The sequence below is a fragment of the Populus alba genome, chromosome 18 (assembly GCF_005239225.2).
Source record: "Populus alba chromosome 18, ASM523922v2, whole genome shotgun sequence".
NCBI classification, from domain to species: Eukaryota; Viridiplantae; Streptophyta; class Magnoliopsida; order Malpighiales; family Salicaceae; genus Populus; species Populus alba.
This window is the reverse complement of record NC_133301.1, coordinates 4,303,426-4,318,922: the sequence shown is the minus strand read 5'-3', so window position 1 is coordinate 4,318,922 and position 15,497 is coordinate 4,303,426. Positions and strand designations below refer to the sequence as shown.

General features: G+C 34.2%; 2 protein-coding genes across 3 annotated transcripts; one reads left to right on the top strand and one right to left on the bottom strand.

The window, feature by feature from the left end:
- The first annotated feature begins 3,874 nt into the window (after positions 1–3,874).
- Positions 3,875–9,038, top strand: LOC118053685 (casein kinase 1-like protein HD16). The gene is made up of 16 exons (XM_035065011.2): positions 3,875–4,513; positions 4,891–5,025; positions 5,112–5,185; positions 5,301–5,370; positions 5,485–5,540; positions 5,637–5,708; positions 6,169–6,263; positions 6,363–6,429; positions 6,533–6,662; positions 6,742–6,960; positions 7,076–7,218; positions 7,303–7,477; positions 7,658–7,748; positions 7,834–7,991; positions 8,086–8,274; positions 8,374–9,038. Exons 1-16 carry the CDS (start codon positions 4,178–4,180, stop codon positions 8,431–8,433), a joined length of 2,070 nt encoding a protein of 689 aa, XP_034920902.1. The 5' UTR covers positions 3,875–4,177; the 3' UTR covers positions 8,434–9,038.
- A 2,510-nt stretch (positions 9,039–11,548) lies between these two features.
- LOC118053681 (protein SAWADEE HOMEODOMAIN HOMOLOG 1) lies at positions 11,549–15,415 on the bottom strand. Of its 2 annotated transcripts, XM_035065007.2 has the most exons (10): positions 15,071–15,415; positions 14,698–14,840; positions 14,279–14,361; positions 14,117–14,162; positions 13,836–13,974; positions 13,248–13,311; positions 12,516–12,567; positions 12,057–12,200; positions 11,837–11,956; positions 11,549–11,739 (listed from the first exon to the last, which is right to left on the bottom strand). In XM_035065007.2, exons 2-10 carry the CDS (start codon positions 14,698–14,700, stop codon positions 11,698–11,700), a joined length of 693 nt encoding a protein of 230 aa, XP_034920898.1. In that variant the 5' UTR covers positions 14,701–14,840; positions 15,071–15,415; the 3' UTR covers positions 11,549–11,697. The 2 variants fall into 2 exon arrangements, with proteins under 2 accessions (XP_034920898.1, XP_034920896.1); XM_035065005.2 differs by lacking the exon at positions 14,698–14,840.
- Between the last annotated feature and the right edge of the window lie 82 nt (positions 15,416–15,497).

Below are 15,497 nucleotides of genomic sequence, written 5' to 3'. Positions count from 1 at the left end.
TTAACATATAAATAGATATTATTCTTATAATAGGTGAATATGTATTAAAGTAGTCCAAGTCGTCTGTTTTGCTTGTAACTTTTTACTACGAGTTTAGCTTTATATTTATCAATCAATTCATCAACTTTCATCTTTTTTTTGAATATCCATTTGCACCCTAATGGTTTATTTCTAGAAAAAAATCCATTAGTTTTCATGTATGATTTTGCATAATTGATTATTTCTCATTATTTATAGCCTTTTTTCCAAAATAGTGTTTCTAGAGTTGACATTGCTTCTTTAAAGCTTTGAGGTTCATTTTCTAACAAATAAGTTAGAATTTCAAAACCATAATTTTTAAGTATTTTAGCCCTCTTACTTCTTCTAGGTTCCTCTTCGTCATCAACCTCTTGAGGGTCATTACTAATAAATCCATTAGCTCTCCTAGTAGTCTTTTCTTCTTGTATGTTCTTGCTAGGAAACAAATTTTCAAAAAATAATACATCCATGGATATAATAATTGTATTAATATGAATATTAGGAATATCAGACTTATGCATAAAAAACCAGTAAGTGGCACTATTATTAGCATATCCTATGAATATACGATTAATAATTTTAGGTTCTATTTTGACCTTTTTAAATGGAGGAACCATAACTTTTGCTGGACACCGCCATACCTTCATGTATTTATATAATGGTGTTCAACCCTTCCATAACTCATAAGGTGTCTTGTTTAAATTTTTAAGATTGATTTTATTCAGAATGAACAAATATACAATCAATAGTTTTAGGTCATATTTTGACCTTTTTAGGTGGAGGAACCATAACTTTTGTTGGACACTGCCACACCTTCATGTATTTATACGATGGTGTTCAACCCTTCTATAACTCATAAGGTGTCTTGTTTAAATTTTTATGATGTATTTTATTTAGAATATAATTCACTGATAAAATAGCCCCCCATGAGTTATGAGATAATCTTGTACTTATCAACATAACATTCATTATTTTTTTTAATGGTCAGTTCTTACTTTCAGGAATACCATTCTATTATGGTGAATAAGTAGTTGTGTTTTGATAGATTATACCATGATCAACCAATTTAATTTTAAATGATGAAATTGGTGGAAAGATATTAATAAAAAAAAACTTGCAAAAGCAAAAAAATCAAACAAAAAAAAAAAACGAGGATAAAATTTGATAGAAAAAAAAATTCAAGGAGGATGAAATTTGAAAAATAATATTTTAAAATAATCCTAAATAACATAAATAGCAATTAAAAAATCAAGAAAACCCCGGACAAACTTTTTAAACTTGATTTAATCTCTAAAAGTTATAAACTGTAAAATATTGGATTCGAATTTAATCAAAAAGCTTAATTCTCAATCAATTTAATTTTGAAAAATAAAATTGGTGAAAAGATATTAATAAAAAAACTTGCAAAAGAAAAAAAAAACAAGGATAAAATTTGATAGAAAAAACTCAAGGAGGGTGAAATTTGAAAAATAATATTTTAAAATAATCCCAAATAAAATAAATAGCAATTAAAAAAATCATGAAAACTTGGACGAACTTCTTAAAATTGGTTTAATATTTAAAAGTCGTAACCTATGAAATATTAAATCCGAATACAATCAAGAAACTTAATTCTTAAACAATTTAATTTTGAATGGTGAAATCAGTGAAAAGATATTAATAAAAAAAACTTGCAAAAAAAAAACGAGAATAAAATTGATAGAAAAAAAACTCAAGAAGGATGAAGTTTGAAAAATAATATTTTAAAATGATCACAAATAAAATAAATAGCAATTAAAAGAATGAGAATCAACCTTTAAAAATTAAAAAAATCACGGGGTGAAATTGAAAAATATTTATAATTTAATATATTATTTATAGATTAAAAATAATAGAGGCGAAATTGAAAGAAATTTGTAATTTGATAGATTATCTATAGGTTAAAAAATAGTAGAGGGTGAGATTGAAAATTATTTGTAATTTTATACCATGTTCTAAAATAAAAAAATAAAAACCAAATTTAAAGAGAAAAAAAAAAAAGAGCTGCTTTAAAATTTTACAAGAATGAAATAAAATTCAAGATAGAGAGAGAAAGGAAGGGAAAAATAAAAGATTTTCAATATCAAAGCAACAATGCTTTGGATACACGCGTTGAACTATGATGTAGAGGACATCGAGCTTTTCCAAATACCACAACAAAAGGTGACACTTAATAACCAGACGACACCGTATATGCTGCTTGAACGAGATCCATCTATACGCTGGTTGCCAACACCAATAATTTTTTATAGTAATATTTAATATATATACCACTTATAATAAATAAATCGAGTTTTGAAAAAATAAATAAATCGTACAATCCTTTGCTCAATTCTTAATGGATATTGAGAATGAGTTGCTTTTGGGTAACATGGAAGCTTTCAATACAAAAATTCGAGCAGTACCGTACAAGAGTATGGAAGACTTGCTTAATCCTGAGGGTATGATTAAGATTATGATGGTTGTGATAATTTAAAATATTTTTTATTTAGAAATATATTAAAATAATTTATTTTTATTTTTAAAAATTTATTTTTGATATTAGCATATTAAATTAATTTAAAAATATATATTTTAAACAAAAACAATTTAAAATTTTTAGGGATGCGGTTTTACATCTTATTCCCAAACATGCTCTTAGAAGGATATTGAATGTGATATTTTATAGTAAAACTTCATTTAACTTGTATTGATTTTCAAAATGCTTTTCATTTAGAAATATATCAAAATGATATATTTTTTATTTTTTTAAAATTATTTTTGATATCAGCATATCAAAATGATCTGAAAACACAAAAAATATTAATTGAAAATAACTTTTTTTCATATATTTTTTTAAAAACACTTTTAAAATACAAAAGCAATAAAAGGCCTTAAGCAAAACCCAATCCAACTATTGTAATTGATTATAAAAATACACATTAGCTTGTAATTTTAAGAGATTGTTTACAATAAAGAAAGTTTGTTATATTTTATTTTTATTTTTTGAATTTAGATTTTGGAAGTAATATTGCATTTTAAAATTGTTTGAAAAAAAAACTTATCAGAAGAATATCTGTTTATCAAATAAAAAAACCCTTCTATCTTACCATTAATAATTATTTTATCAGACTCAATTTTAATGTGAAAAGAATACAAAGGTCAATAATTTCCCAACTTGATATGATTTCGATCACAAAATTATCTACCATCGTCGTTGATTAATTTTAACCTTTCCAATCTTTACCTTTATTTTTTTTTAGAAATCATGTAATAAAACTTTACTTTTTTAAAATACGTGTAAAATACTTAAAAGTATTTTAATTATGAAAATGTTTAATACTTTTATCGAAAAGATGAATTAAAATAATCAAACAATATCTATATAAAACACAAGGGATTTTAAAGATTATTTTTACATTAACACTTACCTAAATTTGATCCAATATTCAATTCATGTATCAACAGATCAACATAAGTTTTTTTAATTAAAATTGTTTTGATAAAAAAAAACCATGATTTGAAATGTAACAAGTTTTAAAATTTTAAAAATATTTTTGAAAATTTTTTAATTTTTTTATTTTAAATTAATAATTTTTTAATAGTTTTAAATCATTTTAGAACGTTAATTTTAAAAATAAAAAATATTATTTTAATATATTTTAAAATAAAAAAATATTTTAAAAATTATCCGAACCATTCCCGGACAAGAAATGCTGGCTGAGTTTTATAATTACGCTAAGGGTTGAATTTCATAACAAAATGGCTAAACTCACCGGCAAATTCGATTTTAAAATCTCATTTCCCCCTCAGGTGACGCCTTACATGGTAATAAATATATCATAATACTCCCTAAAAAAAAAAAGGATTTCCCAAAATAAAAAAAAAAATCCAAAAAAAAAAAATCCAAAGCATAGCTTCTCTTATCTCACATGAAACACCCATCACAATCTCTTCATCTCTCTGTCTCTCCTTCTCCTCTGTTTAAAGAATCCTGCCCTTTCCATTTCCCTCAACAGATCTCCAAAAATAATTCCTCATCAAACCATCATCTCATACCTTCTCTCCCAACCTACTTTCTTTCTATCGAATGATTCTAGAACCTTCATGAATCCACCCACCACCACCTTCATGGACCACAACCACCACCGCCGTCCATACGATGCCTGAGTTGCGTAGCCGAACACGCAAAAATCGGGCTCAGAATAACAATCAGAATCCGATTAAGCTCACTGTACAGACTCGTAAAAGAAGAACCGCGGAGGTTAATAACAACAGAAAAAAGAACGCGATCGTTGATGAAAAGGAGAACATTGTGAGATTATCTGATACGACGCCGTTTAGAAAGGAGCTTCTGGACGAGGAGGCTAGGGTCTTGAGAGGAGAAGAAGAGGTTGCTGAGAAGAAGATGGATGAACACGACAGCGGAGGAGGCCGGAGCGCCGACAAGGGACCGGGAGCGGATGATGAAGGAAGCACTGCTCCTCTTCCTGAGAAGGTGAGTTTTTGTTTTGGTTTTTTTTTTGGAGAGATTGGGTTTGGATGGAGAGCAAAATGTGGGAAAGTGTGAGAAAGTTTTTTTGCGTTGTGTTTTGCATGGAATCGGCTTAATGCATATGAAATTAAGTGTATGATATTTGAGCAATTTTACTTTTTTATTGCAATGTCTTTTAGTTTGAAGCTATTTTTAGTTAATTGCAGGAAGTGAAACCAACAAAATCAGTAAAATATATGTGATTTGTCGTTAAGATTCCTTTCTTTTGGTGTCACTTAATCAACTCGTTTTGATAATTTAGCTTATATTTAAATGGGTAATGGTATTGTGATCATTTGTAAAGGAAACTTGTCTTATTATTTTTTATTTTTTTACAACAGGTCCAAGTTGGTGGCTCTCCAATGTACAAAATAGAAAGGAAACTGGGTAAAGGAGGTTTTGGACAAGTGTATGTTGGTCGACGAATTGGTCCCACAAATTTTGCAAATGAAAGAGGTGGCCCTGGAGCTTTAGAGGTATACGATTCTTGTATCTATTATATAGCTGCTCGATAAAATGTGCTGGATTTTATGATTGTAATGGGTTCGTGTGTAAATTGTAGGTAGCATTGAAATTTGAGCATAGAAGCAGCAAAGGATGTAATTATGGACCGCCTTATGAGTGGCAAGTTTACAAGTGAGGTTCCTAGTGCTGCTTGTTATATTGGTGGTTTTTATTCTGTGTATTGCATTGTTAGGGAGGGCATGTATATTGGGGGTTATGACTTTGTTTATATCTTCTGTGTGTACAGTGCACTTGGAGGCAGTCATGGTGTGCCACGAGCTCATTACAAAGGGAGGCAAGGTGACTACTATGTTATGGTATGTGTTGTTTGTTTTGTGTTCCTTTTGATCTTTCGGCTGGTAAGAGTTACGTTTCAGCCTTTAGGCAATTTTTTTAGAGGAGTGTTTAAGAAAATGCTGTACCTTTTGCAGGTTATGGATATGCTTGGACCTAGTTTATGGGATGTTTGGAATAACAATTCTCACACGTGAGTGTTGTTCTCTTGGTAGTTTTCTCTTAGTTAACACCATTAGATCAAGCATTTCGAATATATTTGATTTTTACTTTATCTTTGCAATTTCAGGATGTCCATTGAAATGGTTGCTTGCATTGCCATTGAAGCCATCTCTATACTCGAAAAGATGCACTCTAGGGGGTGAGACTTTTTAATAGTGATTCTGCTGATAATTTTGTTCTTATATATATGTAATCTCCTTTTTGTTAAGAATAGACTACTTTTGGTGATCTGATGAATGGATTTTGAGATTGACGCGATTGATGTTTAAGCTGTCTTCTTAGTTGGTCCTAGAAGGGCATGTGGGCCTTACTGGTCTCCATGCTGAGCCTAATATGACTTTTTAATTTTTGTATAATCAGCAACAAGTAGCCATCTTGTGTCATTTACTTGTTTCCATTGGGGATGAGTGTGATAAAGTGGAACTGCAATTTTCTGTTCCCTTGTAATCAAACTTATTATGTTTAGAACAACATTGCAGCCAAGCAGATTGGGTGAATCAGTTGTAATGAGAAGCTCCCAAATAGCACCGCCATTGTGCTACCATTGTTTTCTCATTAGAAGGATTTTTTTCATGATATAGTTGCTTCTATTCTGGCAGGTATGTCCATGGGGATGTAAAACCCGAAAACTTTTTACTTGGTCCACCAGGAACTCCTGAAGAAAAAAAGCTTTTCCTTGTCGACCTTGGATTAGGTAAGCTGTTGAATTTGCCAGTTAATGTGGCACCTGAAACTTTCTTTAGGGACGATGGGTGCCTAATGTTTATTCCTGTTGTTGCCTGTTTCCTTACAGCAACCCGGTGGAGAGATAGCTCAACTGGTCTTCATGTTGAATATGATCAACGCCCAGATGTTTTTAGGTAAATGAATGTGTGATAACTGGAACATATGCCAGCTTAGCATTATCTTTGGAGATCCTATATCTTTTTTTGTCCATTGCAACTCATTGGTGCTGTGCTGCAGGGGAACTGTTCGATATGCCAGTGTTCATGCTCATCTTGGTAGAACTGGTAGCAGGAGAGATGACTTAGAATCTCTTGCCTACACTCTCATCTTTCTTCTCCGTGGTCGACTGCCTTGGCAAGGGTATCAGGTTTGCAGATTCTTAAATCTAATCTGTGCGTGCTGATAGGATCAGTTTCAATTTCTCTCTAATGTGGTGATTTCTTCAGGGGGAAAATAAAGGGTTCCTTGTTTGCAAGAAGAAGATGGCAACTTCACCAGAAACTTTGTGTTGCTTCTGTCCTCAGCCTTTTAGACAGTTTGTTGAGTATGTTGTAAATTTGAAGTTTGATGAGGAACCAAATTATGCAAAATATATCTCTCTTTTTGATGGAATTGTTGGTCCAAACCCAGACATTAGGCCAATTAACACTGATGGTGCGCAGAAGGTACCTATAATGTTTTCTTAATCTAGATATGATTGATGGTTTTTATCACTTAGACAAATACTTTGTTGCCCCCCATAGTGGAGGTTGTGTTAACCTGATATTTTGTTCTGTGAAGCTTATATACCAGGTTGGGCACAAGAGAGGCCGGTTGACAATGGAGGAAGAAGAAGATGAACAACCAAAGAAAAAGGTCAGAATGGGGATGCCTGCAACACAGTGGATTAGTGTTTATAATGCTCGTCGGCCAATGAAACAAAGGTATGCACTCAAGAGTTACATACTGTGCTCTTTGAATTTTTGTGATCAAGGATAAAATGCTGATGTTTTCATTTCCTGGTGTAGATATCACTATAATGTGGCTGACGTGAGGCTCTCCCAGCACATAGAGAAGGGTAACGAAGATGGGTTATTTATCAGCAGTGTGGCTTCTTGCACAAACCTATGGGCCCTAATTATGGATGCTGGCACTAATTTCAGTGCACAAGTTTATGAGGTCTCTCCTCATTTTCTCCACAAGGTTGGTTTTGATCCATGAATCTAAGGACGAGTATCTATCATGGGTCTTCAATATGAACATCGCCATATTTAACTTGTTTTTTGCATATTATCTTGCATTTTGATGTTGAAGTTTATATACCTTTTAAATGCTAACTCAACTTACTCATGCATGTTATATTCCTTGTTTGTTTTTATAAAGGAATGGATAATGGAACAATGGGAGAAGAATTACTACATCAGTGCAATTGCAGGAGCAAATAATGGAAGCTCATTAGTTGTGATGTCTAAGGGTTAGTGTCATATCTCCTTCATAAGTGGTCATTCTACTATTTTCTTATTTCATCTCTTGAATTTTTGTTGCTTTATTAAATTCAGGGACCCAGTATTTACAGCAGTCGTATAAAGTAAGTGATTCATTTCCCTTCAAGTGGATCAATAAGAAATGGAGGGAGGGTTTTTATGTCACAGCCATGGCCACTGCTGGAAGTAGATGGGCAATAGTTATGTCTCGTGGTGCAGGATTTTCAGACCAGGTTCCTTTTGTAAATCTCTGCTCAATGAAAATGCTTATGGGGCCAGCAATTAAGTTTCTTAACTTAAAATTTTCTGTTTTTCTTCCAATTTTAGGTTGTGGAGCTAGATTTTCTATATCCCAGTGAAGGCATTCATCGTAGGTGGGATGGTGGTTATCGCATCACTTCAACTGCAGCTACGTGGGACCAAGCTGCTTTTGTTCTCAGTGTACCAAGAAGAAAACCAGTAGATGAAACTCAAGAAACACTTCGAACTTCTGCTTTTCCCAGCACACATGTCAAAGTTTGTGGATTTTCCCCTAGTTTTCTGTGTCTTGATTTTTGTTTGATTCTAACCATAAATGCTGTATGTTTGATTCACTTCATATATATGTTTTTTCAGGAGAAATGGGCAAAGAATCTCTATATTGCATCAGTTTGTTATGGTCGAACTGTCTCATGAATGACTGAAGTTTTGCTGGGATGCCGCTACTGCTATCATGACAATTTAGAAGACAATTCTTACCACTTATAACCTTTGTTTTGAGAAGCAAAGATCTGCTTAAGTCAAATTGACTCATCATGGGATTTGGGAGTCTATGTACGCAAAACTCCACTTTAATGTAGCCATGACTTAGCGTCCATTAATACTTGTGCATTATCTTTCAACTGGGTTGAAATGCCTTTAGGATGGCGCTGATTTACCCACCGCTAAGAAGTCTGTATAGTTTTGAACAGTAGTTGACGAAATGTGCACAGGTGATGTTTTCATTACTGAAGGTATTTTTGAGAGCGTGCTATCGTGATTTTGCAATAGGCTTTTGATCATTCTCAGTCATCGAGTCTGTACTTGTCTTATGCTTCTTCCATCTTTTCTAGACTTGAAGATCCTTGTGATCTTTCACTTCCGTACTTCCTGGATGTCTGCATGACCTAAGAGACGGAGGATGTACTTCTTTTGTATACTTTTAAACAACAGTCTGTACTTTTTTTTCTAATTATCACTGTAATCTAATGCATATTTGTACCTCTTAAGATCAACTTAGTGCATGTGCTGCATTATTTGTCTGGCTGTGTTTCAGTGCTGTTGGCTGAGCAAACATTAAACCTCAACTGATTTTTTTTATCCTGAAGAACATTCTTGTTTATCTTGAAAAAGTATCCAAGTGGCTTCCATAACTTTGGTTTGGCAAAGTACAGAGCTGATACCATTAAATTTTTGGGGAAGTATGTCTATGTTCAGGTCTAGGTATTTGATTTCTTAGTGAAATATTTATCCTTGAGGTGGTGCATGCCAATTTTCTGTCAGGTTAGTTGTAGTCATCCAGATTTTAAAAGTTGTCATCCACCAATTATTTGTTTGTCTATTTTTGTTTATGTAACTTGACAATGGAGGTACCTAGACTTTGGGGTATTAACGGGAATCACAGACTAAATTGTGAGTATTTGTGGTCAAATTCTTCAAAGCAGAAAGCAGGTTGGGCTCCTTTTTTCAGCAAGGATTCGCGTTGCTGAAAGATCAATTATCCTTTAGCTTGGGGGGTCCTGGGATCCTCAAATAGAGAAATTCTTCTGACTTGGTATTTGGGTGCAGCTTTTTATTTCTTTGCTCACAGCTGGTTCATTATCTCATTTGGATTGACTGAATTATTATATTTTCAGGAACCACTTCTGTACATAAGAAGCAGGGATGTATGGAATTTGAACTGGTAACGTCTCTACAATTTCCCTTGTTTCCTTGGTATTTTATTTATCACATATACATCAAATCAAGAATGAGGCACATCCTGTTTTACTGGCAGGGTGTACAGACTGAATGGATCCATGTTCTGTGTCTGATATGGTTGCCGAATGCTATAATGTGCTGCATGTTGATATCTCTACTGAAAAGTGACTTTTTCTTCATGCATCAGCAAGCAGCCCTTTTAGTTTTTCCATAATTTGCTTTCATCATAGTGCTAACATTTTTATGTTTTCATTATTCTTGTGATGACTGCCATTTCTGCTGGCGCTTCACTGAGCACATTCTTAATTATACTTCTTTGATCTGCACTGTCAGTGTCTTAAATTCCATTATGGACCTATATGTGTCTTCGAGAAATGATTGTCATTCAAACCACTTCACATTTGGATTGTTTGAGAATTTGAGTTACATCTTGAAGCGATCTGTTACACCAAATTATTTTCACAGCTGGTTTTGAGGGTTCTTCTGTTTTTATTTTTTTTCTGATTTTGTTTCAGGATTAAAAGAATGGATGGGGTTTTACCCTGATGCGTAGTAATATAATTGAAATTAGCTATTTTGCTTCTACCCTGGACAGTATGCATTATCAGTTGCATGTGATTCTACTGTGTCCAGGACAAACATGGGCTGATGTGGGTTATCAGTATGCATTATCAGTTAATAAAATAACTTTCGATCCCTTTGATTGCTACAATAAACCTCCAGTTGGGACTGGATGGGCTAGAGTATTAATCCTTTCCATAAACATAATAACTCCATATACTGCAACTGCTGGTTTCATAGTATATTGAGAAAAGAATTTTGATTTTATTTACTGCCCTTCCTGTATTACCTGTTTAAAAGGCAACTGCAAGCAGAATGCATAAACATTCTGAAATTGGTGCACGTTTGCTGATAGCTCTGTTTAGACTACTGAACACATTCTTGCTTGCTTGCTCAGGCTTACAAGTAGTTGATTGCTTGGTACTGCACAATATCCTGATCCCAAGCCGCCATCGATGGCAGCTATGTGAGGTGGCTTCATGGGTGCCGAGATTAATCAGAATCTTCCCAATGAGATAGGACACTTTGGATGCTGGATGCTGCAATGTTGGGAAGTGTTCAATTTTTACATGAATGTGCTGGATGCAATGTTGGGAAATCGTCTATTGTTTCGCCATTCATTTGTGACATGCTCGTGTTTTATATTCCGATATTTGGTTGATCGGCGTGTTTTTGCTTGCTTCAATCCACATTTGTCTTTGGAATAGACGTGTTGTGAAATGTTGGTCCTTGTGGCATGCGACCGCACACCAACCATTTTTCATTTTTATGTTTATACATGCTATGCTCGCCGTTACTACCTAAATGCAGACTGTAGCGGCATAATTTAGGCGTTGTATAGCCGAAAAAAGAAAACTACAAAAACATGCAAAACTTAGTGTTGGACACAAATAAAGAAAGATGGCCGTTTCCTGAGGTAGTGTGGAATGGCGTTTACTTGAAACAATTAAGAAAACAATAATTAAAAAAGCAACCTAAAGTTAGGGTTAGCTAAAAGAAAGTCTTGACCATATTAGACTGATCCTTGGCTCTACTGAGCTTGTAGCTTAATGGGGCATCATGCGTGCCCCCTCCTCTTCTCTCTTGTGTACGAAAGTACTGCTAAATAATCAGTCCTCGGTGGGTGGGCGCTCTCAGGATTTTTCTCCTTGACCTATCTTCCTAATTTCATAATTATTATTATCGTTAATTTTTTGGCTTGCACAATAAGCAGTCAGTAAAGCTCATATGATGATCCAAGCATTTCTTTAATTTCTGCAGAAGAATTTGGGTGAAAATTGTACAGGAAAGCTTTTGAAATGAATACAAGGATTAAAATTGTATATTTATAATGTATATTCATAGATTAAGTATCCTCCCTACCAAGCCTTGATATGAATGAAGGGCAAAAAGAAGTGAGCCAAAGATTGGTCGAAAAATTAGATTATCTCGGAAGATCTATTATGTCGGCCTGCAACATAACCTCCTCAAACGGACTCTTTCCTGCCAAAAGAGAAGACAATTTAGCAAGGTAATTCCATTATTACGCATAACTGAGAAATCAACATGCTATGAACATGGATACGTAATCGATACTAGCCTCGGTGTTGTCATGATCATATCGAACCAAGAAAAGGCACCGGCAACCTCTTATGTCATGCGTTTTCCTTTGAATGTCGACAATGTGGGCGTCAAAGTATTGTGCCTGGTCCCTTCTTTCCTAATAAAATTCAAACTGCACAAGTGAGCTACCTGTAGAAAGTAGGGGGTGATTTGCAGGGAGTGAAAGGATTACTGCTGCAACTAAAAATCTAAAATACCTGAAAGCAGCACACTAAATCTCCGACCTTCAATTTGTGGCATTCTGAATGCTCAAGAGGAACAGAACGTTCTCGCACTGCATTTTTTACATTGACCCACTCATCCTCCTCAGCCCCAAATCCAACAAATCTAACACGAACTTCCTTTAATAAATGAAAAAACTTCATGAAAGATGTATTTACAAAAAACAAGATGATCGACACTTTTAGTACGTTCCCATTTCTAATTTGAGTGGAGACCAAACTAGAAGAAGTTTCAGTCCCAACTAATCAGATTTTATTCCATATGGATGACCTTATTATCAATTATACTTCTTTGAATGACACCGAAAATTCAGTTTTTGTTTTCAATATCATGCCCTGCAACTTTGGACATGTGTATACTAGCTCAACATTAGTCAGGACAAACCAGCCACAACTAAAATGCTTGAAGTAATAGATTATGAAATAGAAACTTACAGCATCCCCAGATGCAAGAATTCTATGAGATAGGAACATGTCAACATCATACCTAAAAGAAGAAGATCGTTAGACATTAACTTTGGACATCCAGTCAGGTGACAAAGTATGCAGCTACCATTCTGAAATAAGTATCAAGGCGACCATGCACTTCTTACTCAAACTGGCATGCCTATCAAGAATATTCTCATACAGACACATAAACAGCCTGTGATTTTTTATTTACTTCTCATTTTTTCTAGGAAAATTTATTAGGAGAAAGTAGCATTATCCTTAAGTTTATATTCATAAGAAAACTAATAGTTCAAACAGGAAGTGAAGCTATATGGATCAGGCTAAGTTTGCTTGCCTCACTGTTACGTCTGAGTGTGATGGTTCAGAGAGAAACATTAACAACAGGCTCTGTCCACTAGTGACTAGGGGAGGCTAAGTAAGCCCAGGCAGTCATTAATCAAACAAAGGGAGTATCTTAAACAAATGCTGTGAAGGTTTATCTCAGTTTGGATCTATTCTTCAGGGGGCCTTTTCCACTAAACCATCTCCCTTCTAGCCCTAGGTAATGAGAATTTCGATAGTTCTGGGGCAGCTCACATTTTATCAATGGCCCTAATATCAAGCAATGTTGACTGTGATCACGTTTTTTATCCACAAAATGGAGATATGTCCAACAAGGTAAAACCAAAACATTTAAAAGCAAGGTTCACAATTTTTGCTTGCTACATGTTTCCTTACCACGCCCCATCTTTTGATGACCTTGCCTCAAATTTCAACTCTGACAAATCTGGGATTGTTTCTCCTGTTTTTAGAAGAAAAAAAAAGTTATTAAGAAATGTGGGGAAAAGTTGGCTACAAAGAGATAAAGGGTAGACAAAAAAGCTCTCATAATATAACCTAATTTTTTAGGTTAAAAAGAGAAAGGGAAAAGAAAGCCAGAATGGTTGTTGAAACAAAAAAAGCTTCATCTGTAAACAAGATTCTTCAACATCAATGTTGGGCATACCAATTCCCAACATAACATCCAAGTATATCCTACCAACTGTTATTAGAACCTACCGAGACTGTGGCCTTGGAGGTTAATATATCAAACAAGAATTCACTACAAATGATGCTGAATGATACTGAGCATCTACCTGAGGAATAATATCTAAAACTACAAATGCAGTCTATTTAACTTTGAAGATGACACAAAGCATGATTAAACCTGAAATACCACTAAGCTCTACATATTCTAGTACCAACACCCCCCTATATATTCTTGTACAAATATCTGATTTCAAGCAGTAGTAAATGTCATAGAAAAATATCAAGAAAGAAAAGCACCTTCAGGAATTCGAGAACTTTCTTTTGTCTTATTAAAAAGATTAGACTCTGGGAGTGGAGAATCATGATTTGAAGCATCAGTTGAAGATGCAACTTTGGACAGGCAATCCTGCTGCCTAGTTCTGAACCAACTTTGTACCTAAAGCACAATTGTAACACAAGGGAAGCTACGAGATAAGCACAAACATAATGCTAGAGCTTTCATTGCAGAATAAAAGGGTTATAACAACAATGGTAATGGTATACAGAAGAAAAAAAAGGAGTAATCATGAAAGTAAAACCTCAGTCCATTTAACAACAGGTTTCCCAGCCCGGGCAGCAGAGGAGCTGCATGGACATACCAAATCAAAACCAAGAGGAGTTAGCACCTAATGTAGATATTTTACATGAAACATCATGTGCCAAAATCTATAACTAGAAGATATGCATGGGACAAGACTTGCCTAAATCTCCTGGCAACTTTCTGAAAGAACTCCTTGTTTAGTTGTTGGTCTGATTCCTTTAGCAATCTCTCCATCTTCTCTATCTGTTTTCATGGATGATGATAAAAATAAAAACTTTATCATGTCATTTGCACAACACAGTAGAAAAAAAACAAAGGAGACAGTAAAGCATCGCCATATTGGATCATCAGTCACAGGACCCCACAGGCACAAGTATACAATTTTGCTTGTAGCCAAAACAATACATATGTGTATTATTCTTTACCCAACAACATCTAAAATGTTACAAAGCCAAGCATAGACTTGGATACACAATTACATAGACATCACATTAATCTAGATTCGCCATTACAAAGAACAATATCTCAAAGAATTTAACTGAGATTATGAGTAAATAATTCGTATTCATGAACCATTACCATTTAGCAAATAACAACCCTGAGTTTGCTGTCAACCAAGATCCTTTCCACATAAGAATGACCAGAAATCTACCCACCCCATCATAAGCAATTGCCCCAAATCAACTTAACTCCATGGATGGACTTTCAAATTCTCTAAGCACCTAGATGAGAGGAAAGTTATTGTATTTTAAACAAAAATCAATATAGTTAACCACATTAATCCTAAAAGACACCATTTCTGGATAAGATACTAAAATAAAAAACATCCCAATCATGTTTTTAAGAAACTAACAAGAAATAAGCCACAATCAACATAAAATACATAACTGGAAAAAATAAGAAAGCACCATATAAAAAAAACATTAATAAAGAACAAGCAAGCAAATCATACCTCAGCCGTTGTGAACCCAGAGAACACCGGTCTCTGTCTTCGGCGGAGACGATCCATAATTCTATCCACACGTCAAAAAAAAAAAAAACTTAAACCCTAGCTTTTTGACAAATAGAAAGTTGTTTTGCTTTCCCTTTCCTCTAAAATAGTGTGGAATTTAGAGACCTGTGTCGATAGCTAAACAGGGAAAAGAGGGTTTTTTTTGGTGCTTGTTCGGTTTAGTTTCAGAGAAAGCAGAGGTTTGTACTGTGCTTTCCAGCTTTAAAGGAAACTGTTTAAGCGCCTTTTTAGTGTTTGGTCTCGTTTTGTTCTTAGTTGTCGTATCTGTCCTGGAGATGATTCGGAAAAGTGCCTGCCTAGAGTATTAAATTATCGAAATCAACTCGTTAATTACCCATTTAACATGAATTAATTACTTTAATTTTAA

Coding starts and splice junctions, on each gene's coding strand:
- LOC118053685 (XM_035065011.2), top strand. CDS start 4,178: ATGCCTGAGTTGCGTAGCCGAACACGCAAAAATCGGGCTCAGAATAAC. Junction 5,541..5,636: donor TGGAATAACAATTCTCACAC/GTGAGTGTTGTT, acceptor TTGCAATTTCAG/GATGTCCATTGAAATGGTTG. Junction 7,992..8,085: donor GTGCAGGATTTTCAGACCAG/GTTCCTTTTGTA, acceptor TTCCAATTTTAG/GTTGTGGAGCTAGATTTTCT.
- LOC118053681 (XM_035065005.2), bottom strand. CDS start 15,127: ATGGATCGTCTCCGCCGAAGACAGAGACCGGTGTTCTCTGGGTTCACA. Junction 14,163..14,278: donor AAAGTTGCCAGGAGATTTAG/GCAAGTCTTGTC, acceptor ATGTCCATGCAG/CTCCTCTGCTGCCCGGGCTG. Junction 12,201..12,515: donor TTCTTGCATCTGGGGATGCT/GTAAGTTTCTAT, acceptor CATTTATTAAAG/GAAGTTCGTGTTAGATTTGT.